Here is a 24,396-nt window from a genome sequence, read left to right on the forward strand (position 1 = left end):
GCCCCCACAACACCTACCGCCTGCTTTCAGCAAGTAAGTCACGCTTGCACAGGAGACGAAAACTCGCTCGTACGAAGCCCCACAGCCCCACATGTTGGCTAAATAAATTTTAAGGCCTCCTCACACGAGCATATGGGCGAGAAATTTTGACGAGCAGCATTGATGGCCCCAATAACACACTCGCTATTGTCAATACGACTCAGCTTGTGAGGTTGGGAATTGACGGTTTCACAATATTCATCACTCAAACGTCGACAGAGCTGCATGATTCAGCCACATGGCCTTAATGTGCGCTGTTACGTTTTCACTGAATCTGTGTGCATATCATTCCTCATACTCAGTTTCTCGATAGGTATTTTGACACAAAACATTTTTATTATAATTATACAGAGGTAGACGTTGTATTTTTGTTACTTAGGGTGGTCAATCGAGGATTCATTATGGCACGGCTTTCTTTATTAATTTCAAAACGTGTTAGGTTTAGTAGTTTGTTGAATTACACAGCAATGCAGAAAAAGATTTTTATTTCAAAAGTACATTAATAGATGCAATGACTAGCAACAAGACCCCGAATACAAGTCATCCTCACCACTTTATCATAAAATGTACAGAATATTTTGCGTTAATTACTGACTGTGCCGTTGCTGGACAGACATCCGTATTAACTGGTCGGGTTTCAATAACAATCCTGTAGCTTTTGGATCTATTACCATACTAATCTTCAAGAATTCAAATGACCTGCCTGTCGCTCTTTCGTCTCCATGGGTAAGATTTTAGACAGTAAATTAACATGAAAGTCGCTCCTTTTTCCAGTCATTCCCAGAATCATTTCCTCTGTTTCGTTGTTTCCTAGTCGCTGTCTTTTCGTTGTTCGACTTCTTAACGTTCTGAAATTGCCTTGCCGACTGACAATTCTAAGACTACTATTTGTAGTACGAAGCTCGCTGCAGTACATTGAAGGTTGGACGAACCTAGTGTTGTCAATAAATACTGGTTGTGTGCGACCCTCTTTAGAAACCACGGGGGGAGCCGCGCGAACTGTGGCAAGGCACCTTAGGCCGCACGGATGGAAGTTGAACAAGACAGATCATAGCGTACTGAAGCTAGAGAAGGTCGTGAGAATAATTTGGAAGTATCGGTAGCAACGGACAACGAAGTAAATAACGCGCAGAAAGTAACAGAAAGCCCTCACGGTAATGAAACGAAAGGATAAGAAGAAGTAATTAGCCGTGCAGTAATTGACAGTAGTGAATACTGTCTGCAGTTATCATGCGGCGTTAAAGTATCTTCTATATTGGCTATCAGGATTTGCATACCACATTGTAAGATGGGTTGCGTGACAGTTTTGGTATAAACAGCCACATAACACACCAAACGGTAGAAAGTTTGGATACAAAACTGAACAGAAGAGTAATTAATTGTATCTGAAACATCTGCGCTCTCCAAGCAGAACTGATGAAAAAAAATCTGTACTTCCAGATTTACCTTCAGGATAGTGCAAAGAGAATTCCACATAAAAACTTAAAAATTTTGCTTTTAAAAATGCAGCAAGCGTATTGAAGTGGCAGCAAGACTCTTTTCAGTTGGCACGTTGATTGCAGATCTCGCACAAACATATGTCTTGCGTATAGTGGAAAAAAGTAGTGTTAGTCACTCGGAAGTAATCTTGGAACGTCATTTCGTTCCCTGCCAGTCTCTTTTATTATCAGTCCGCAGTTCGTGGTCGTGCGGTAGCGTTCTCGCTTCCCACGCCCGGGTTCCCGGGTTCGATTCCCGGCGGGGTCAGGGATTTTCTCTGCCTCGTGATGGCTGGGTATTGTGTGCTGTCCTTAGGTTAGTTAGGTTTAAGTAGTTCTAAGTTCTAGGGGACTTATGACCATAGATGTTAAGTCCCATAGTGCTCAGAGCCATTTGAACCATTTTTATTATCAATTTTGACGCCCAGAAAACGTATCTATGAAGGGTCTATTTTCGTATCCAGTATTGTGGTTTGAATAGGGGGGAGGGGGGGGGAGAAGACTCTCTTTCTTAATGTTTCTGTTAGTTCTTGAGGAAAACCTACAGAACTATGTTACACCACACGAATCGATTCTATTCCGTTGCCTGGACAGACGCTGCTTAATCTGTTACTGCCTTGATTTCAAGTGACTGTGTTGTCGCTAATTTACGCACAACGTGTGTATCGCCAGCACATTACTGAAATTAAAATTCCTTGACAGTTGCCAACAGCATTTCTCTACGGATGGAGAGACAGGACACTGATTTGAGAAGAGACTTGTTCGTTCTCCGTGTTTCGGCACTGACAGATAGATGACACTATACAGTTCGCGACGATAGCAAGAACCTCAAGGTCACCACTGGTCGGCGAGAGCCGGGGTGAGGCGGAAGGAGGTGAGACACCAGTCCTTGAATCGTCTGTTCTCACGGTGGTGACTGCAGTTCAAATACTGTATCACCTCAGCCTCCAAAATAGTGTCTATTGATTGTTTTCCACAGATTTTATAAACTGTAGAAATGGCATTATGGAACACGTGAAACTGCTGTAGAATTTCTTTTTCATATAAAACAAAAACTCTACAGCTGGTTCATGTGTTACATAATGTCATTTCTACATACAATTGCACTTCATTAGAAGCGAAACACTATGTCGACTCGACAAAGGATTTACGAAGGATTCAGCAACGAATCAGTCAAGTAAGTATCGCAACATTCGTCCGAAACGACTAAGAGAAACGACAAAAAACCTCGATTAGGACGACTGGTTTTCCGGTATACGTGTTGAAAGATATGTTTTCCGTCCAATATTAGCACGAAAGTGTAAAATAAATAAATAAAAAAAAGAGTAGTAGTAGCAAAGAGTCGATGTAATTTGTGGAGACTGTATGACAGTTTTGAATAATATCAGTTCATTGTACAGTTCCGTAAACTCATTCTGAATTAGCAGTGTAACTCTCTGTAGAAAAAGCTTTTCAAATCCGAAATGACAGCAAAAGGGAAGACCGCACAATTTTCGGCCCGTTTACCAGAATGGTCGTGGTATCAAACACACGGTACATACTAATTATAGACTCTCGAATCTCGTGGAGTATGTTCCGTATGTTTACAGTAACGGTAGGTCCCCAGCACATATTAAAGTAGCTGATTGTTCATCAGTTTATTAGTGAGAGAGAGAGAGAGAGAGAGAGAGAGAGAGAGAGAGAGAGATTGGGGTCGGATAACAGGTTCATACGTCTGAGTGCAAGAAATGTGACTTTCATATTAACGAATATGTGTCAGACAGGTAAGTATAAGGAACCTGAATTGACATATAATGTATGAATGTGGAGCGAAGGATTACAGAGGATTGGAAAGAAATGGTGAGGTAGAATCTGTAGGACTCGTAACACTTAATGTGGTTCTGTGACACAAGGTAATATTGGAGGTGATTAGTGCAATTTGTTTTTACCTTAGTTATCCTTTTAGACTGAAGGGAAAGAAATCCCAAAACCAAGAAAAAATTAATGTAGAGTAATCAAATTTCGGGAATACATTTACGTAGGTAGCAAATATAAGTGATTAACGTTGCAAAACCGTAGGTTAAAGTGAGAGTGAAAAATGCCATTTGAAATGTCAGATGTTGGTACATTAATACGCGGTGTAGTCGCCAGAATGTGGAATGCAAGCACGTAAATGTGCACGTATTATCTCTTAGAGGTGCCTGATGTCAGTTTGTGGGATGGAGGTTCGTGCCTGTTGCACTTGGTCGGTTGGTACAGGGACGGTTAATGCTGATTGTGGATGACGCTGTAGGTGTCGTTCGATGATGTCCCATAAGTGATGGACTGAAGACAGATCTGGTGATCGAGTGGACCGAGAAAACATGTCGACACACTATAAAGCATGTTGGGTTACAACAGTGATATGTGGACGAGCGCTGTTCATTTGGAACCCGCATCTCGTGGTCGTGCGGTAGCGTTCTCGCTTCCCACGCACGGGTTCCCGGGTTCGATTCCCGGCGGGGTCAGGGATTTTCTCTGCCTCGTGATGGCTGGGTGTTGTGTGCTGTCCTTAGGTTAGTTAGGTTTAAGTAGTTCTAAGTTCTAAGGGACTGATGACCATAGATGTTAAGTCCCATAGTGCTCAGAGCCATTTTTTGTTCTTTTGGAAAACACTCCCTGCAGTGATGTTCATGAATAGACTAACAGCAGGTCGAAGCGCTAGAATGACGCACAAAATTGCAGTCAGGGCTGCGTGGGATGACCTGCTGTCGTAAGAAACGCAGCCCAGGCCATAATTCCAGGTTTAGGTCCAGTATGTCTAGGCTGCAGACAGACTGGTTGTAGGCGGTGACCTGGCCTTCTAACGAACACACGGTCATCACTGATACCGAGGCAGAAGCGGCTTTCGTCACAAAACACAACAGACCATCTCTTTGCCCTCCAATGAGCTCTCACTTGACATCTCTGAATTCTTAAAAGGCGGTGGTTTGGAGTCAGTTGAATGCACTTTTCAAGGCGTCTTTGAAGTAACCAATTTCCAACAGTTCGTTGAGTTACTGTGGTGCAAACTGCTGCTCGAATTATTGCTGCAGACGCAGTATGATGCGCCACAGCCATACGCCGAACACGACGCCTTCCCTCTCGGTAGTCCAAATGGCCGCCCTGAGCTCAGGCTTCTGACAGCAGCTTTCCACGACCACGTCTGCCAGCAATCATGTACAATAGCTAGATTCCTGCCAAGTCTTTCTGCAATATCGCGGAAGGAACATCCAGCTTCTTGGAGCCCTAGTACACGACCTCGTTCAAACTCAGTGAGCTAGTGATCATGACGTCTTCGTCGTCCTAAGGTTATTATTGAGTAGCATCGACGCACTACATCCATTCTCACTAGTAACTAACGGTCACGACCGTTACAGCGTGAGTTTAAAGCAAAGATGATTTACATCCTCATTGTGTCGTCTATTTTCCAATGCAGAAACAGCCTACCGACTTTTATCTCGGCCAACTCCTTCTTGCTAGTTGGATCTTTTTTTCGTCAGTGTATAACAGGAGACTACCTTTTTGATTTAACATACAAGAACTTTCTGACAGCAGTTTATCTACACTTCTTTGAAGATCCCACTTTTAGAATTTACTGTCGTTCACTAACTATAAGCAAATATTTTTCTCTTCACTTCTCTATCCTGTTAACTACAACGACAGTTAGAACAAGCTGTGCATGTTTACGCCAAATCTGCCCGCAGTTGGCAGTGGTGATAGTGCTAGGTGCCTAGCACTTTACTTAATTTTTTTTGCGCGCATCAGAGCGAAAGCATCAACACGTGTGAGAGCACGGGGCGGCTACCCGCTGACGCAACGACAAATTGGCGAGCGGCTGCTGCCTCGGCGGGCCGCGTAATGCGTTTCCCGTGTCGGGCCGTCCTCTTCCGGAAAACATCCTGCCGCCGCCTCTGGCTCTGCCGCTGCGGGAATTCCCCGCGATCTCGCCGACCCTGTAAAAGCTCCCAACAAGCCGGCCCAGCTTGCCGCCCTCGTGTAAACTGACTCTCGCTCTGATCAAGCCTACGCTCTGGACGCTACCCCGCCCTTCCTTTCCCTCTCGTAGCGAACTCTCACATCTCCATATTCCACGCACGATTAAAATGTGGCCGTCATGAAGACTGCCTAAGAGCCGCTTTTAAACTAGTGACTACCTTGCCTCGATCGACTACTCGTATCAAGTGAGTCTACAGCAGCGCCCCTCGTGTTTTATTTCTGTACTGAGTCTCGCCTATCACGAGTGGTCGCTTTCGTTACCTCAGCATCAAACATGAGTCTCTTTTGTTTTCTTATGAATTTTCCGTATACGCTTGTAAATTACTATTCATTTACGTAATACACAAATAATTTCGACCTTATAACTATTCTCAAGAACAAACTGAAACGTCAGAAAACGTCCGACATGCATAAATGACATATCATTGTCAAAATTACACATGTCTGGGCTTATAAACCAGTCGTCGTATTACGGGATGTGTACTCGTATCCACATACAGCTAGATATGACGATAACGGGCCCTTCAGTATATAAGTAGCGAAGTATTGTGTTGTCTGAAGAGAAGCACTAACAGTGGAATGGATTCATGAGTACTGCTCAGTGATGTTGAATGTGGACCAGTAACTGGATGTCACCTGAGTAGCAAATCCATCAGGTACATTTCAACCGTCGGCCGCTGTGGCCGAGCGGTTCTAGGCACTTCAGTCCGGAACCGGGCGACTGCTCCGGTCGCAGGTTCGAATCCTGCCTCTGGCACGGATGTGTGTGATGTCCTTAGGTTACTTAGGTTTAAGTAGCTCTAAGTTCTAGGGGACTGATGACCTCAGATGTTAAGTCCCATTGTGCTCAGAGCCATTAGAACCATTGTTAGGTCTCATAGTGCTCAGAGCCATTTGAACCATTTTTGACTTTTCAAACCTTCTAATGCTGCCCAAGTCGACTGTTGGTGATGTGACCGTGAGGCGGAAACGTGAAGGAAGAACCTTAGCTAAACCAACAACAGGCACGCCTCATGTACTGACGAACACGGAGAGTGGAGCGTTGCGGAAGGCGGTTGTGAAAAGACGCATGAGCTCCTCGGAAGGAATCAATCGTGAGTTCTACAGTGCTACCAGCAGTCAAGCCAGCTCAATGACTGTGCGTACCGTGTTAAAAAGAATGGGGGGCGATGGTCGAGCAGCTCCCCATAAGCCACACACTTCTGCAGTCTGTGCTGAGCTACTCTTGAGACGCTGTAAAGACGAACGCCACTGGGCAGTGGGTGACTGGCGACGAGTAATTTGCAGTGCTGAGTAACACTGTACCGTGTGGCAGTACGACGGAAGAGTTGGGGTTTGGCGGATGTCAGAAGAACGTTACGTGCAACCATGTGTAGTGTTACGGTATGGGGGTAGTCTTCGTATTTAGGGTTCAAAATGGTTCGAATGGCTCTGAGCACTATGGGACTTAACTTCTGAGGTCGTCAGTCCCCTAGAAATTAGAACTACTTAAACCTAAGTAACCTAAGGATATCACACGGATCCATGCCCGAGGCAGGATTCGAACCTGCGACCGTAGCGGTCGCGCGGTTCCAGACTGCAGGGCCTAGAACCGCTTGGCCACTGCGGCCGGTCATATTTAGGGTGTGGTCCCCTTACTGTGCTAAAGAAAACACTAAATGCCTAATGATATGAACAAATTTTACACCATTGTGTACAGCGTATTATAGAGGAACAGTTCGGAGACAATGATTGTTTTTACCAGAACAGCAATGAACACTTTCATACAGCAACAATGTGAGGTAATAGTTCGTTAGCAACAAAATACCTGAAACCGACCTAACTGCCAGTCCCGACCTGAGCCCAGTGGAACAGTCTGGGATGAGTTAGAATGTTTACGTCACTGCAGGCCCCAACGATCAATATCACTACCTTCTCTGGTTTCGGGTCTCATTTCTCCACAGACATCCAGACTCATTGAAAATGTCCCCAGCGCAGTTCAAGCTGCCATAAATGCGGAAGGTGGCAACACACCATATTAATGTCCAGTAATAAATGTCTGGAGACTTTTGATCAGACAATGCGCAGACAGGTCGGCACTACGTGAGTGGTCCGTGGAGCTGCAAGTAAAACGGGCTCATCTTGGACGGCAGAAATGAACGCGTCATAAGCTCTATACGCCAGTTAACAGGCTTGGCATGACGATCGCACGGACCAGCTTGTTCGACCGCTCCACCTCTGAATAGACGTCCTTAACTGAAATAAACAGTTTTAAATGCAGCGTATGAAGTGGTAATTCACCTTATTATTACTGTTTCCATACATGTAATGCGGTACATAATACGCCTACTGATCTTTGATCTGTTATCCGCTCGTCGTTGAATAAAAATGGTCTTCGCACATGTTACCCAAATGCTCATCTTTAATGTCGCAATTCTATTTCCGTTTAACAATCTTCTGATGTAATAGACACTCGTTCGATTGACAGCCTACTGAAAATTCGTATACTTCATGAGCATGTAAAAGTGTGAAGTCTTATTTTTCCATCATCACGAGCAGAGTTAGTGATAAAAGACCGCGGTGAGACAGAATGAGATCCGTCGTGAGAGCCGTGACGAGTGGGGCGCGACGCGCAGTGATTAGATGGCCAGCATATTCTGAACTGTGAGGAAGCGGACAAAGCAGTGAGGTGTCCCGCGCCGGAAGCAGCAGTGAGGGAACCGTGAGGTGTCGCGCGCGCGCGGGCGCCCGCGCCTCCCCAGGGACGCCATTTTGTCTCCCCTCACTTATTCCCGAGGAGCGCCCTCCCCCCCCCCCCCCCTTCCCTCTTCTGAAATAGACGCGGCGCGGGCTCGCCCCGCGACTGTGCCTTGTTTACTTAGGCGGCGCACCCTCACTTATCCTCGCTATAACACAGCACTGAGGAACGCTAACACCTTTATTTCCACGCTGCTCCCGGGCTACTGGGATGCATTCGGTGCGGGCGGTCGTAGCGAGGGAAATCGTGTTGTGCTTGCGGAAACGAACTAAAACGTTTCTTGAATTGGAAGGAAGGAAGACTGGGTTCTACGTCTCGTCGACATCGATGTCATTAGAGAATGAACACAAGCTCGGATTATGCCGAGGATAGGGAAGGAAATCGGCCGAGCCATTTCAAAGGAGTCATCCCGGCATTTGAGTGAAGCGATTTAGGGAAATCACGGGAAACCTAAACGTGGATGGCCGGATGCGGGTTTGAACCGTCGTCCTTCTGAATTCTTGAATTATAAACAGTGAGAGGAGGACAAGGGTTCTCATCTCTGCAAAATTAGTCCAAACTGAATATAGTCCACAACTCCAAACTCACTATATTAAACATCCGTTAAACTTTTATTCTTTAAATTAAATATATGAAAACGAAATAAAAAACTGAGAACGGTCTGTCCAAGTACTGAATAATTAGAGCCCTATGTGTAACAAGACTTATTCGTTATCAGAATTGTGCACTCCAAAGACGGTGGACACCTTTCAGATTTCCTCCCATGTAGTTCATTTAAATCATGCAACAGCGTCGAATAATATTCAGCATTAACAAGAAATACCTTTCCGGTTGTGTCATTATACAACACGTAATGCACATCACAGTGTAACTTACGGAAAGAAAACGTTGTCGATACACAATCGGTAGAGCAACTAATGTACTGACTGACTTACCTTCAATCAACGCGCTTTGTCCGTTTAGATGAACCGTTTGGTTCTGGCATGAACGACCTTGACCGATTGACATGACTCCTAAGGGCTCTTCATTTAAGTGAGATTGGACTGTTTCGGCCGCAATCTGACTCAATAATATTCTTCTGCTTGTGTGCGTGGTGAGAGCAACGGAAATCAACGATTTGGCTCGTGTTGGAGGCAACCTTCCGCACGTGTGCCTGCGCAGGCCGTTGTGTAAGCCTACTAACGGGTCCCTTACAGGTCATAAAAATTAAAATCTAATGCTTCAAACGGCAAACTATTAAACTACTTCCTGCTTGATACAGTTACAGTAGCCCAACCACAGTATCTAAATTTCGGTTTTTGTTGTACATCAGAAATCGTTGCACAAAAATCGTTTGCTGGGAATTATTTTACAAAAGAAATTACTTGTGCAAAGCAAGAAGTAGTTTACGTCTAAAATTGGGGCAATGCATTTTATCTTCAGGATAATCCTTGAAGAGAGTATCATCGTTTTAAATTGTCACGATCGAATAGAAGAACGTACGTTATTGAGTTTTGGATTGTTAGAATTATTCTGTTACAATTTTAGGTTTAATGAGTTTTATGTTGTGTGAAAACGAATGCATTAAATTTTTCGAAATACGACTTTTAAATACAAGAAAATACACTTTTCTTCTTCTTTCACAAACTCTTTATGTTGGATTGTTTCTTGAAAATTTTTTTAGTGTTAAATCTAAGACTGTATTTTTTTCGAACAGTCAATGCGTTTGTTTCTATGAACAATCGATTTACATTCGACACTGAGTAAGTTATTTCTCTCATGTTCCCGGGACGATGATCTAAGAATATACACCACAGATACTTTATTACCACTGGGGAATGTTCATGTTGATACCATCTTAACAGCTGTATCTATAGACATATCAACGAATATGTCATACAAGTATTCCGAAGCATTATCGATAGAGCGCATTGAGTTTCCCCGTTCAAATCAAAAGTGAAATCAGCAAGAACGCATCTGTGAAAGTTATACAATGCACATTGAAATGGCTAAACCAGCTTCATTGTGGACAAATTTGAATACGGTACTGTAGGAATTAGTCTAGTGTTTTTTTTTTAATTTTAAGATTCCAGACACTGAGCAACAAAATACTACTTTGAAGCAGTCGCTGTGGTAATCTGCAACGGTCCTACCTGTCGATGATGACGGGGTCAGAGGGCGTTTCGTTGCGGTTGCCGCAGCTCTTCTTATCGCAGCACCGGCTGAAACAGTCCAACAGCAGCGATTACAGTGCCGCCAGCTACGTCATGCAACTCACATTTTATCTGTAACGGAACAGAAACAAGCTACTGCATGCATTTGTCTGTCAAGACGAATTTTCAGACCAATCGTAACTAAGACGCAGCTTCAGGAGCATAACATACGTGCAGGTCGTTACGGGTAGTAAGTGCGTTTGGAGTTGAAAGATTAGAAGAAATGCGTTTGGAACCAATAAGAAGAGCATTTACTCTTCTGTTATCACTGCTTCTGAGCGAATACTAAGCCCAAATTTTGTGATACATAGTGATTGGCTGAGTACTAATCACTTCTCAGATACTACGTATAAAGTAAATTTAATTAATACTCACAACGAATTACTCGAGCTTATTTGTTTGTGAATGGACGAATAAGCATTAGGAAAACTCTGTTATCGACAAGCTACGTGTTCTGCGTAGACAGAATGAAGTTCTAATTCTCCAGCAGTCCGCAGTATATCTTATTGTACGAAAATACCAGAGGTACTTTCTTCCACTTTGCATACACATAAAAACTCATAAAGTAATTACATTAATTTTTGTTTGTAACGTACTTTTGCTTTTAATTTACAATTACGTGTTAAATATGAACACTGGCGTTATGCTGTTACGCGTGATGATGAATTGCTTACGACGCATTATGAGCTGTAAGTTAGGCAGTACGTACATAACGATTTTCTTTTAGTATTTCTGCACATCAGTTCTGGTACTGCTGAGTCATTCTTAGAGACGAAAACATGGAAATCCATTTTAACCACTCATTACGATAATGGATAGTATACTATTAAGAGTTTTAAGGTCATTAGCACCAAAGTCTACTGTGCGTAAGATAGTAGGACGAAGACACACGGTATAAGAAAAATTTATCAAAGTAATGAAGTCATTCAGTTCTCTTGGGAATGGGAAAAACTTATGTGCTTTCAGGAAAGCATTGACAAGAAAAAAAAATTCTGGAAAATAGCTCATATAATAGAAACTGACGTCAATAGCGGCACAAAAGCTACGAATGGATTACTCGCTAGCCTGAATTGAGAAATTTAAGAGTTTCAGGGTGCACTTCTAGTCAAAATGAACAGAAAACTCGGGCTGTACGTGCATACATCCCACTTTAATTGAATGCAAATTCATAACGATGCTTTCAAGAGGTGACTTTGAAATGCAATCAAGAGATATTGAAATCCGGAGTAGCGCAGAGAGAGAAAGAGGTGTGGGTAGAAAGAGAGAGAGGGAGAGGGAGAGAGAGAGAGAGAGAGAGAGAGAGAGAGAGAGAAAATAAAGGTGAAAGAGGGGCAGAAAGCAGGTCTTTTACGCAATTATCTCGTTTCGGCATCTGACGTAAGACTCGTAGCCGTATGCTAAGGGAATTGAGTTATTTCGCCACGTACACTCTCCTCGTTAAGCGTTCCGTCTCCGGAAATGTGACAGTGCCCCTACAATTTCCTTCCATTTGTGTGATTTGTATTAGATTTTGCCATAGCACACTTCAGGCTGGACTTATATTTGTTCTTTTTTTCATAATTTTCGTGTTTTGAGTACAGAACCTGAGTAAGATTTACCGCGTCAGACATGAATTTCTTCTGGGTATACTTTAGACTACAATTATAGGAGTCGAAGAACATGAAAGGAAGCATTTGTTGAGAAGAGAGTGAGGCATGGTTGTGGTCAATCCACGATGTCATTCATATCGTATATTGAGCAAGCAGTAAAGCAAACCAAAGAAAAATTCTGGGAAGGAATTTAAGCTCAGGGAGAAGAAATAAATACTCTGAAGTTAGTAGGCGACACTGTAATTCTGTCAGACTGTCAGAGACAGCGAAGGACTTGGAAGAACAGTTGAGCGGAATCAACAATGTCTTGAAAAGAGGTTATAAGTGGAGTATCAACTAAAGTGAAACAAGGGTAACGGAATGTAATCGAATTATGTCACACAATGATGAGGGATTTAGTTTTGGAAACGAGGCACTAAAAGTACTAGATGAGGTCAGCTATTTAGGCAGCAAAGTAACTGATGATGACAGAAGTAGAGAGGATATAAATTGTAGACTGACTATAACAAGGAAAGCCCATCTGAAAAAGAGGAATTTGTTAGCATCGAAATAAATTTGAGTGTTAGGAAGTATTTCGTGAAGGTATTTGCCTAGAGTGTAGCCGCATAGGGAGGTGGACGACAAGCAGTTCAGACAAGAATAGAATAGAAGCTTTTGAAATGTGGTGCTACAGAAGAATGCTGAATATTAGATCGTTAGATCTAATAAGGAAGTACTGAATCGACTTGGGGAGAAATGAAATTTATGACGCAAATCGACGAAAAGATGGGATCGATTGGTAGGACACTTTCTGAAGCATCAAGAAATTGTCAATTTGGTACTGCAGGAAAGAGCGGGTGGTAAAAATTGTGGAAGGAGACCAAGACATGAATACAGTAAGCACGTTCAAGTGGATGTAGGCCCCATTCGTTAATCGGAGGTGAAGATGCTTGCGCAGGATAGACTAGAGTGCAAATACTCTTTAAACCAGTCCTTGGACTGAAGACTGCAACAATAAGAACAACATTTTGCAAACTGATTTCGAACGCTACTGCGGTTTATATCTTTGTCACGTCAGATGCAATGCTACAACTATAGTTTATTCTCTTGGTAGTTAACTTAAGGTTTGAAGAGGTTCTATGTTTCCTTTTTTGTTTTTTTTTTTTGGGCTGCAACCAACGCCTTCAATATCATCTCTTTAGTACTGTTAAGACAGTTTGCATTTCTGATTCCGCATTTATTTGAGTTGTTCGCAGATACTATGAATAGAGTTAACTTATTATATTAAGAACGAAGTATTTGTGGTAGAGATAGGGCACAGAGCAATCATACCAACCTGCACATGACTTCGTGCGTAAGCAGCACCCGGCACATCTCGGGGTTCTTGTCCTGTCCCTCGTACATAATGGCCTGGAACACAAAAATACATTGCTATCAATATGGTGTGTTCATCAGACGAGTGATCTGGACGAAACTGACACGTTGCAGTGACAAATGATTTGGGACTGCGTGCAATACCGTTCTCTCTCTCTCTCTCTCTCTCTCTCTCTCTCTCTCTCTCTCTCTCTCTCTGAAACAAACACACACACACAACAGGCAATCGAGCGAGCAAAATTACTTACAGATGGCAAGAGTGAATATGAATACGTAAGCATCTCTGTGACAAACAACGGATTTGTTTTAAGTGAATTTTCTAGCATTTTTCATCTGAATCGCACCGATTTTTGAGTCAGGGAAACATGCTATAGCCGGTAATATATCCTCTCCTTTCAATCGAAAATTCATAGTCCTGTTATTTGATGGAAACTGATATTTCGTTGATTTGCAAGACGTTATAAGAAATCCAGTGAGTAAGAGAAGATCAATGTTGACATTTTAACTGTGTATAATCACGCTCCACTATTGGTCCATAACTTTATGCTAGATCTCGAAAGAGAATCACTTAGGAAAGGATAGAACTCGATCGAGAATCTGGTTGGTGCCTGGGTTTATTTTGTTGAAAGTCATACCTTCTTGAAAGCCGTGTTATCTATATATACAGAAATATGATCTAGTTTTATGTAAGTCGATAAGTTGTCTGCTTTTCGTGCCTTTGATAGTAAAATCGGTCTTAGGAAAGAAGACTTGATATGTTACTCTTGATCTGTCACAGTATCACAGAAAGAGGTTGATTTCAGTCTTCCTTGTGTCACCTCACAGGTTGTCCTTTCTTTCTCTCTCTCTCTCTCTCTCTCTCTCTTCGTCTCTCCCTCTCTCTGTTTTCTTAAAGAAAGAGGAGTTCTTCTAAACAGAAAATTTTTCCGGACACGGGGAATTCATCAGCGGATTTCCGGATATTGTCCAAATTAACCAAATGGTTCAAATGGCTCTGAGCACTATGGGACTTAACATCTGAGGTCATCAGTCCCCTAGAACTTACAGCTACTTAAGCGTAACTAACCTAAGGACATCACACACATCCATGCCCGAGGCAGGATTCGAACCTGCGACCGTAGCGGTCGCTCGGTTCCAGACTGAAGCGCCTGGAACCGCTCGGCAACACCGGCTGGCTCCCATGTAACCATCAGCTGTTGTTGTGAAACGATACAGCATGCAATGTTTTGCTTTCAACTTTCATATTGATTTGTTTAGTCTCTGTGTCCGTCCCTTAAGTTCACAAATGGGAAATGATCTGAGTAAGTTGTCACAGATCACGGTCATGGAAGATGAACTAATCAAGAAATCAATGGAAACAGAAACAACCTTAAAGTATCTGGGAGTAACCATTCACAGAGATCTAAAGTGAGATGGCAACATAAAGCTAATTGAAGGTAACGTAAATGCCACTCTGAGAATTCAGTGGAAAAGTTTCGTTGAAATGCAACTCATAAACGAAAGAAGCGCTTACGAAACATTCGTTCAATCTATTTCAGAGTATCGCTCGTCATTCTCGGGCGCTTAGCATGTTGGATTAAAAGATGACGTAGAGAAGACCCATCCAAGTTTCGTCACGAGTTCGTTTAGTAAGAGCGAGAAAGTGTCCACCTTGGGTTCGGACGAAAGTGTCAGTGAAGCCTTTCAACTTTTTTCGCCGCTTCGGTCGAGTAGGTAGCTCTATTGCGGTTTATCTGTGTAACTTAACACGGTAGCGCTCAAAAATATGTCCTATCTTAATAAATTAAGCAAGAAACTACGCGCTTGTGCTCTAGCTGTGTTTCTGTTTGGACGCGGGCAGTGTAGAAACGCGCCATTTCCGTACCATCAGGAATAAAATAATATAAGTGAATTGGCTCTTTGATTAATCGAGTTTACATTAATTTATTACACGTATTTAAGAGACTGAGCGAGGTGGTGCAGTGGTTAGCACACTGGACTCGCATTCGGGAGGACGACGGCTCAAACACGCGTACGACCATCCAGATTTAGGTTTCCCAAGATTTCCGTAAATCGCTACAGGCGAATGTCGGGATGGTTCCTTCTGAAAGGGCATGGCCGCTTCCCTTCCACATTTATGACACAATCCGAGCTTGTGGTCCCTCTCTACTGACCTCGATGTCGACGGGACGTTAAATGTAACCTTTCTTCCGTATTTAAGAGCATTTGCAGGTTCTGCCCATGCTACGAGAAATTTTAAGATACCGCCACTATTACAGAACGACAAAAAGATTTTATGTTGTTTTCGTGTGGCGAGCAGTGGTATTAAAAGCGGTACGGAGATTCAAGATTTTACTTCCTCGCATACACTTCTCGAAATGTCCACGACGAAAAACTCAAACAAATTAGACTGCATACAGATTCATACCGGTTGACAGGCGTTCTTGCGTGGCAGCATTTGCTAACGGAAGAGCTTCGGGTGAAGTGACAGCAAGTGTTTCAAATGGCTCTGAGCAGTATACGACTTAACTTCTGAGGTCATCAGTCGCCTAGAACTTAGAACTAATTAAACCTAACTAACCTACGGACACCACACATCCATTCCCGAGGCAGGATTCGAAACTGCGACCGTAGTGGTTGCTCGGCTCCAGACTGTGGCGCCTAGAACCGCTCGGCCACTCCGGCCGGCGAAGTGACAGCAGTAGCAGTAGTTTCTCCATCACACTCTGTAAGTTGGCTTGCGGAGTACGGCTGCGGACGCAGTACAGGAGCACAGTGTGCCTACACAGAGCCAGCTCTGTCGGTGGCAGCTGCAGCGTCGCCATAGAGGAGGGCGGCAGCCGCGGCGACGCCGTGTAACCGGATACCGGCGGCGCCTGCCCTGCCGCCGTTGCCGGCCGCTTGTTGCCGGGCGGCGCGCGGCCGCTCGCACATTTGTCACGGGATAATCTGCCGGCCGGCCGGATGTCGCTCAACATCCGATCTGCGCACAAAGGCGCGCCTGCGAAAGTTAAACAAATCAGCGGATTTAAAGCGCCGCCGCCGCCGCCCGGTCCGTTTAGTGATGAGCTCGAGATTACATTTGGGCGGGCGCGCTTGCCGGCACGCGACCCGGCCGCGCGCGCACAAAGATTCAATTTGGCCGGGGTGGGGGTGGTGGCGGGGGGGGGGGGGGGGTTAGGGGGCGAGAGGGGCGGCTAGCGGAGCCGCGGCACGCGCGCCACGGGGAAGGAGGCAAAGCTGTGCATAAGCCGACTCTCACTGCAACAGCGCGACCCTCCTCTGCATCTCCCTGCGCCAAGGCATTCACTCCTTAAATCATCACTCTACACCTAAACCCATAGTCCGCAAGTCACCTTACGATACTTCCGGTACCTATATCTGCCCCCTCGCCCCCTCCCATTTTCGCTGTTATATTCACGAGTTGTACGTGAGATGAACGCGTGTCGATAAACCTCCGTGTGAGCTCTAACTTCTTAGATCTCAGAACCGTGGTCGTTGCGCGAGACGTTTGTGGGAGGGAGTAATACGTTGCCGACTAATCTTGGTACGCATGCTCTCGGAATTACAACAGTAAACTTCTCCGTGATGCACGACGTTTGTTTTCTAGTATACGGTATTGCACGATGTCGTATTTATTCGCTGGCACCGGGCAAGCAATATCCAATTAAATGTCTCTCCTGTACGGGATATACATAATGGATGTACGAGCGCAAGCTGTAGACGCTTGATTGACGACATATGGAAGTTTGAGTCTGGTCATGGAGGGTAATCGGGCAGCCTATGTGAGGCGACCGCTCACTATAAGCGGGAATTGCGAGTTTGACTCCCGGTTCGGCACAAATTTTCATAGTCGTCATTTCATTATAGAGATGATGGTTGTCCATATTCGCAATTGCGAATATGTTTCATGTATTTTTCTCGTAGCGTCTGCCACTGGAATTTGTTGACTTTGGATCTCTTCCTTTTATATTAGTCCAACTAGATGAAGGTCCCAGATTCATGCATGAACAGTATTCAAGAATCGGACGAAGAATATTTTTGCAAGCCTCTCCTTTCGCGGATGAATCAGATTTTCTTAAGATCCTCCCGATGAATCCCTCCCTGGGATCTGTTTTCCAAATGTGTGTGAAATCTTATGGGACTTAACTGCTAAGGTCATCAGTCCCTAATCTTACACACTACTTAACCTGAATTATCCTAAGCACAAACACACACAGCCATGCCCGAGGGAGGACTCGAACCTCCGCCGGAACCAGCCGCACAGTCCATGACTGCAGCGCCTTAAACCTCTCGGCTAATAACGCGCGGCGCTCTGATTTCCCTACAAGATTCTTTTGTGGTCATTCCACTTTAGCTTATTACTCCCGTTACTATGGTCTTGTGAACATACATACCATTTCACTAATTTTCTAAATTATTCGTTCAGCATCGTTAGAGGCATACAAGAAAACTCTCCTCCTTCACACACAGAGATAAAGTGTCGACTACAAAATCACAGTGTGCTGTACGTAGCTTAATAATCCGTAATACTTCATAAATCGTCCACGGTATTTAACTGTTAATTCGGTACCTATATTGGTGTACGCGCAAGGGGCAGTGAAGCACATAATCTGCCAACCAATAATGTCATTCTACTGCGATCGTCTGTGGCGTGCGCTTAGAGGTTTACCACATTCAGAGTTCAAAAATTGTTCTAAGCACTATTGGACTTAACATTTGAGGTCATCAGTCCCCTAGAACGTAGAACTACTTAAACCTAACTAACCTAAGGACATCACACACTCCGTGCCCGAGGCAGGATTCGAACCTGCGGCCGTACCTGCAGCGTGGTTCCGGACTGAAGCGCCTAGAACCTTTCGGCCACAGCGGCCGGCATTCACAGTTCACTTTCATGTTACAATGCGTACGCTGAAAGTAATTAGCCACTGCAGAGTTCTTTATGGGTTGCTTAAAGCAAAAATGTCAATTATTACCTTAAGAGACGACAGTGAGAGTTTTCTGAGCATATAAATATTTTTAAGGAGAATGTGAAGCAGAAACAGTGGCCTGGTGTGTGACTACCCTGGCATTCCCAGTTACCAGGCTACGCAACAGCTGGGGCGTCGCGAGTGGTGCAGGAGCACAGAGCACTCTGCTGACGCCGCACAGTATCTGCTGCCCTCTCTGCGCACGACGCATCACGCGGCCGCCTCCTTAGCTGCACATCGTTAAGGCAGTCGTGCGCAATGCGGCAAGCGTTTCGCTGGATGTTTAATACCCGTTTCATTTATCTACCAAAATATTCACAAAGAACTGCAAAAATTTTTGAATGAAGACTACGTATTAGTGTCAATTGCACTCGACAGCACCTGTGTACAGTTATCTGATATGACTCATGCCAATATTCGAAAATTTCCGAAAATTGCCTGGAATTATTGTTTTTTGAATGAAAGGCTCAAACACAGCACAGTTTCAAACTTTCAAGAAATGTTGAGGCAGCAATTAAGTTGGAACGGCGGCACATAAACAAACTTCGGCTACAACTTACCCCATTTCCAGGGTCTTTTTCCCACAAGTTTCCCCGTAAGCTCTGTCTTGTGCCGTGTTACTGTATTCCACTTGCTGTGAGGTATCTTATTAAGTACGATATTTTCTGCATATGTTACACGACTTAACCATACAGCGAAAAACTGTCTCTTTGCATATTATCACGTTCTGAAACTGTTTTTTCTATACTTTCAATCACTTTTAAAATATTAAGAGTATCTTTGATATTGAGGACTACTGATGACCTTAATTTTTTGTTGGTCGTAATTTCCCTTTGTGTACTTGACGAGTATGCATTTAGTAAAACAACTGATTGATTAAGGAACACTATCACCTCTTCTTCTTCTATCGGATTGCTTGTTCTACTGGAAGCCTCAGTACGCATAATGCTGCCCGTTTACAGTCGATTTGGCGTAGTATACCCAGCTAGTACAACTCAAGAAACAAAAACTTCTCAGTTTTTCGCCTTGACCACCGTTTTTGTTAAATACCATTACTGGCTTCTGTGACGAACCGTCGTCCTCAGATATGATAAATATGCCAGAATTGGTTCCTCAAAGTCTGTATAGCACTGTAGGTAGCAAAGCCGGCAATTATATCCAAAAGAAATTCCGCTCGAGAACGAAAAATGAAAGTTAAACTCGGCTACAGCAAGCGGTAAATTTTCCATTGATTACGTCGTCAGTTACAGAAACCAAAGTGTTTTAGCATTTCTGTTTTAGCATTTCTGTTATCAAAATGTATATTGCCGGAAGTAATAAATAAAGTGAGACACGTCACTGAGAAAGCGAGAACTCGCAGTTTTAAGACCGCCATGAACACACTGAAATTAACTATAGCCAAAGCATGACGTATACGGCAGTGATCGGGCCATTAACGAGCAAAGGGCCGCAGGTCAGTGGGGCTTGTGCGTTGTCGTGTGCAGTGTATAAGAAGTTATCGGCTGAGCTGAGGAGTGTGGCCAGGGCGAGCGGGCGGTTAGTCACAGCAGAGACGCACCTCGGTCACAGCGTCACGTGGCGGTGACTCCCAGCCAGCCGGCGGCCGGCGGCGGCGCCACCTCAGTCACGACCACGTGCCGCCAAAAGCCAACTTCATAACTTTTTGTCACTCTACAGCAATCCTACTTAAGACTCGTAATGTGAACGGGATAAACGTTTGCGTTTAGTTTTCCTTTATTTGTGATTTCCTCATCGTATACGAGAACCTGATAAAGAAAAAATTGTGGTTACACGCAATAAAAGATTTCTGTTAAAGCTTGATATCTAGGCTAATATTTCCATTTTCTTGTTTGTTGTCACGGGTATTCAATTCCTCTGATGTCATCTTTCTTCTCTGCCTGTCTTACGCAGATATCACATACGACTTTGCAGACGGCCAAACAAATGAAACCGTTTCAGTAGGGTGTCTTTAAGGTATCAGACAATACGACTACAAGTGGGAAAAATCCAGCGTCACGCCCGGTCACCAAAAGCGCTAACTTCCATTTCTGGTAATAAGAACAAAAGTAAAGAAACAAAAATGACGTATTTAGTTGTCTTATTTACAAAACATTTATTTATGTATTTCTTTATTTATTTACTACAATTAGCCCACTATCTATGTAACAGTTTGTGGGGAGTATTATTACTAATGCAATTCTACTAATACAATTTCTATTATGACAGTGCATTAACAAGTTACAGTTTCTTTTTGTTCTTTGTTAATATAAATACAGCAAATATTGGAAAAATAAATAAATAATCATTAAAGAGAATACAAATAGTAAAGGAAGGTGTGATGGACGTAAGTCAAAGAGAAAACTTGCCCTTGAAATCGTAGGAATAGCCGTTATATGACATAATTGTACGTCTACGTCTCTAACAACTACAAGATATTTTGTCTCCCGTTTGAACTACGTTAATACAGTCAGCGCTGTGTTTATTTACGTAAGTAAACGCTTGTATTGTTCCGACGTAGAAATAGGCTCTGCCTACCGCTTAATAGTGCAGCTACACTTAAACATAAATACTGCCGTAGCTCTGCCTGCTGCTAAAGTCAATCCTAGGCTCGTGCACCGTACACTGGGAACAACGCGCGAATATTTTGTACCAGGTCTTAGAGCAGATGGTTTGCTACTGTCTTGTTCCGTTTACCAAAGAGTGGTATATGCACGGTGTGCATGAGAATGATGAGACCTTGCGTGTTACGTTGTTTTTATGTCGTTGTGGATCAGTATGACTCAAGGGAAGACGGAAGGCGAAATCCGGTGCCAGCAGATGAGGTACTATTCTTGATTGGCAGCAAGGGGCAACCCCGCCTACGTCCATATTGTATGGACGGATTATTTTTGAATGAATGCGTACTCTATGAGGAACTACGGAGAGTTTCAGATCTAACTCAGGACTTGTTTCCTTTGGTAGTCGAACGCTGTCGAGGAAAATTGTTTTCTTGAACTAGGGTTTTAATCGTCTACCTACCAATCGAGTCCTATCGTACTCCCGACATTAACATAATCAGTTACAGAAATGGAAGAAAGCTTTGTTATTCATGTGAATCAGCTCAGAATCCGCTAAGTGAAATGCAGAAAAGGTCCTCAAACAATAACCAGACACGAAAGCAAACATATTGCTGTTACTCCTATTGTGAGTGTGTAAAGGTAGAAATCCGTAACCAGTCACAAATTATTTCCTTAGTACCATAAGGGTTCTGGGCGCTTCAGTCCGGAACCGCGCAGCTGCTACGGTCGCAGGTTCTAATCCTGCCTTGGGCGTGGATGTGTGTGATGTCTTTAGGTTAGTTAGGTTTAAGTAGTTCTGAGTTCTAGGGAACTGATGACCTCAGATGTTAAGTTCCATAGTGCTCAGAGCCATTTGAATCAATTTTTTTGAACTATTACCAAAACTATTAGAGCCATTTGAACCAAGTATCATACGTCATGTTTCGAAGTTTCATCCGACATGAAACTTCCTGGCAGATTAAAACTGTGTGCCCGACCGAGACTCGAACTCGGGACCTTTGCCTTTCGCGGGCAAGTGCTCTACCAACTGAGCTACCGAAGCACGACTCACGCCCGGTCTCACAGCTTTACTTCTGCCAGTATCTCGTCTCCTACCTTCCAAACTTTACAGAAGCTCTCCTGCGAACCTTGCAGAACTAGCACTCCTGAAAGAAAGGATATTGCGGAGACATGGCTTAGCCACAGCCTGGGGGATGTTTCCAGAATGAGATTTTCACTCTGCAGCGGAGTGTGCGCTGATATGAAAAGCTGTGAGACCGGGCGTGAGTCGTGCTTCGGTAGCTCAGTTGGTAGAGCACTTGCCCGCGAAAGGCAAAGGTCCCGAGTTCGAGTCTCGGTCGGGCACACAGTTTTAATCTGCCAGGAAGTTTCATATCAGCGCACACTCCGCTGCAGAGTAAAAATCTCATTCTGGAAACATCCCCCAGGCTGTGGCTAAGCCATGTCTCCGCAATATCCTTTCTTTCAGGAGTGCTAGTTCTGCAAGGTTCGCAGGAGAGCTTCTGTAAAGTTTGGAAGGTAGGAGACGAGATACTGGCAGAAGCTGTGAGACCGGGCGTGAGTCGTGCTTCGGTAGCTCAGTTGGTAGAGCACTTGCCCGCGAAAGGCAAAGGTCCCGAGTTCGAGTCTCGGTCGGGCACACAGTTTTAATCTGCCAGGAAGTTTCATATCAGCGCACACTCCGCTGCAGAGTGAAAATCTCATTCTGGAAACATCCCCCAGGCTGTGGCTAAGCCATGTCTCCGCAATATCCTTTCTTTCAGGAGTGCTAGTTCTGCAAGGTTCGCAGGAGAGCTTCTGTAAAGTTTGGAAGGTAGGAGACGAGATACTGGCAGAAGTAAAGCTGTGAGACCGGGCGTGAGTCGTGCTTCGGTAGCTCAGTTGGTAGAGCACTTGCCCGCGAAAGGCAAAGGTCCCGAGTTCGAGTCTCGGTCGGGCACACAGTTTTAATCTGCCAGGAAGTTTCATATCAGCGCACACTCCGCTGCAGAGTGAAAATCTCATTCTGGTTTCATCCGACATGTTCAAGTACTTTTAGTCTACATACTGTTTATAACGTTGGCTTGACTTCCATCGTCGTGATGTTATTGTGGTGTTATACTAGAATGCATTGTTTTTCATTGCTGGATGCGCCCCTTTATACTTTCTGATTACAGATTTTAATTGCTTTAATTTTTCTGACAAGCAGACAAGTTTGCACGTCAAGCTCCTGTTGAGTAGTAAATGGGTATTACTGATGGATTGTAGCTGCTCTCGGAGCGCACAATATTGGTGTTCTCACAAATCCTGGGAAGCCCACAGACCTGACTGTGGAAACAACGCGCGGTGGAGGCTCGGAGGGCAGCAGGCGGCAGGCGTGGCGCAGCTGGCGGCGAAGAAGGGGGCGCATAGGCGCGGGCCAGTTAGCGAGTGATTGGGGCAGGACAGGCTCAGATGCCGGCGGATTGCGCTGTAACTACGGCCGCAGAGCCGGCTTACGGGGCTAAGGCTCAGCCCGGCCCGGCCCGGCCCAGTAGGAGCAGGGGATGGGGACAGGCAGCCGCTGCACGCCTGCGAGTGCGCCCCCCCATCCACCACCTGCCGCCGGGTCACGGCGCACTTACCTCACCAGGACACATTCCTCAGGCTGCAAACAATCCTGCCGGAGGAACATCCGCAGTTGAGCTTTGTAGTAGAGATTGAAACTACCGCTTCAGTTGCAAAATTTTGTTTTTTTCAATGCTTGGACCACGACCGTTTCCAAGTTATTTGCACTCCCATCACCAGGTGTGCTAACTTCGTGCCGCGACTTCGAACGCCGCGATGGAGAGTACAGATCACCTTACAGTGGTGTTTTCAATCTCTGCATTGCTCACGACTGTTCGAGGCGCTGTTCTCACACCGGAAACGTGCTTACAGACGGATTCGCTGATATCAAATGTAGGAGTCTATACTTTGCATTTCTGCAAGCGCTAGGTGTGTCACTCGTCGATCAAAGACACTATAGCTTCTCAAAAATAACCACCCAGAAGGCCGAAACAATGGTAAGGTAGACATCTAACGATCCTACAAGGGGGTGACTAGAAAAGCTGCGCCCCTAATATTGTTTCAACAAACCACAGATCAGAGACAATTAAATACACTAATAACTAAAACTAATGTTTATAATTTACATGACAGAAATAGTACTTCAAAAATTGAGAGAAGCCTGACACAGAAGAAAAGTAGAATTGAATAATACACACACCAAAAAAAGGTTTGCATCACTTCGATTTCGAGTGTTCCGGAACCTGTATAGAAAATTGAAATAGAGATCAACATAAACATCATTTCCGCCCTCCTCATTGCTCATGAAAACCACACATTGCATGTTGTACCACCATGGAGTGAGATCTTCAGAGGTAGTGGTCCAGATTGCTGTACACACCGGTACCTCTAATACCCAGTAGCACGTTCTGTTGCATTGATGCATGCCTGTACTCGTCGTGTCATCTATCCACAAGTTCATCAAGGCACTGTTGGTCCA

The 24,396-nt window shown here is 44.3% G+C and overlaps 1 protein-coding gene across 1 annotated transcript in view; it reads right to left on the reverse strand.

Annotated features, from left to right (window-relative positions):
* Nucleotides 1-24,396, reverse strand: part of LOC126120829 (transcription factor collier) — a 483,991-nt gene that overhangs the window by 357,556 nt on the left and 102,039 nt on the right. Inside the window, exons 5-6 of the mRNA XM_049915080.1 lie at nucleotides 13,347-13,420; nucleotides 10,383-10,451 (exon numbers count right to left, since the gene is read on the reverse strand). Coding sequence (XP_049771037.1) covers nucleotides 10,383-10,451; nucleotides 13,347-13,420 — 143 coding nt within the window. The remainder of the gene's footprint in view (nucleotides 1-10,382; nucleotides 10,452-13,346; nucleotides 13,421-24,396) is intronic.

The sequence above is a fragment of the Schistocerca cancellata genome, chromosome 1 (genome assembly GCF_023864275.1).
Source record: "Schistocerca cancellata isolate TAMUIC-IGC-003103 chromosome 1, iqSchCanc2.1, whole genome shotgun sequence".
Classification (NCBI taxonomy): domain Eukaryota; kingdom Metazoa; phylum Arthropoda; class Insecta; order Orthoptera; family Acrididae; genus Schistocerca; species Schistocerca cancellata.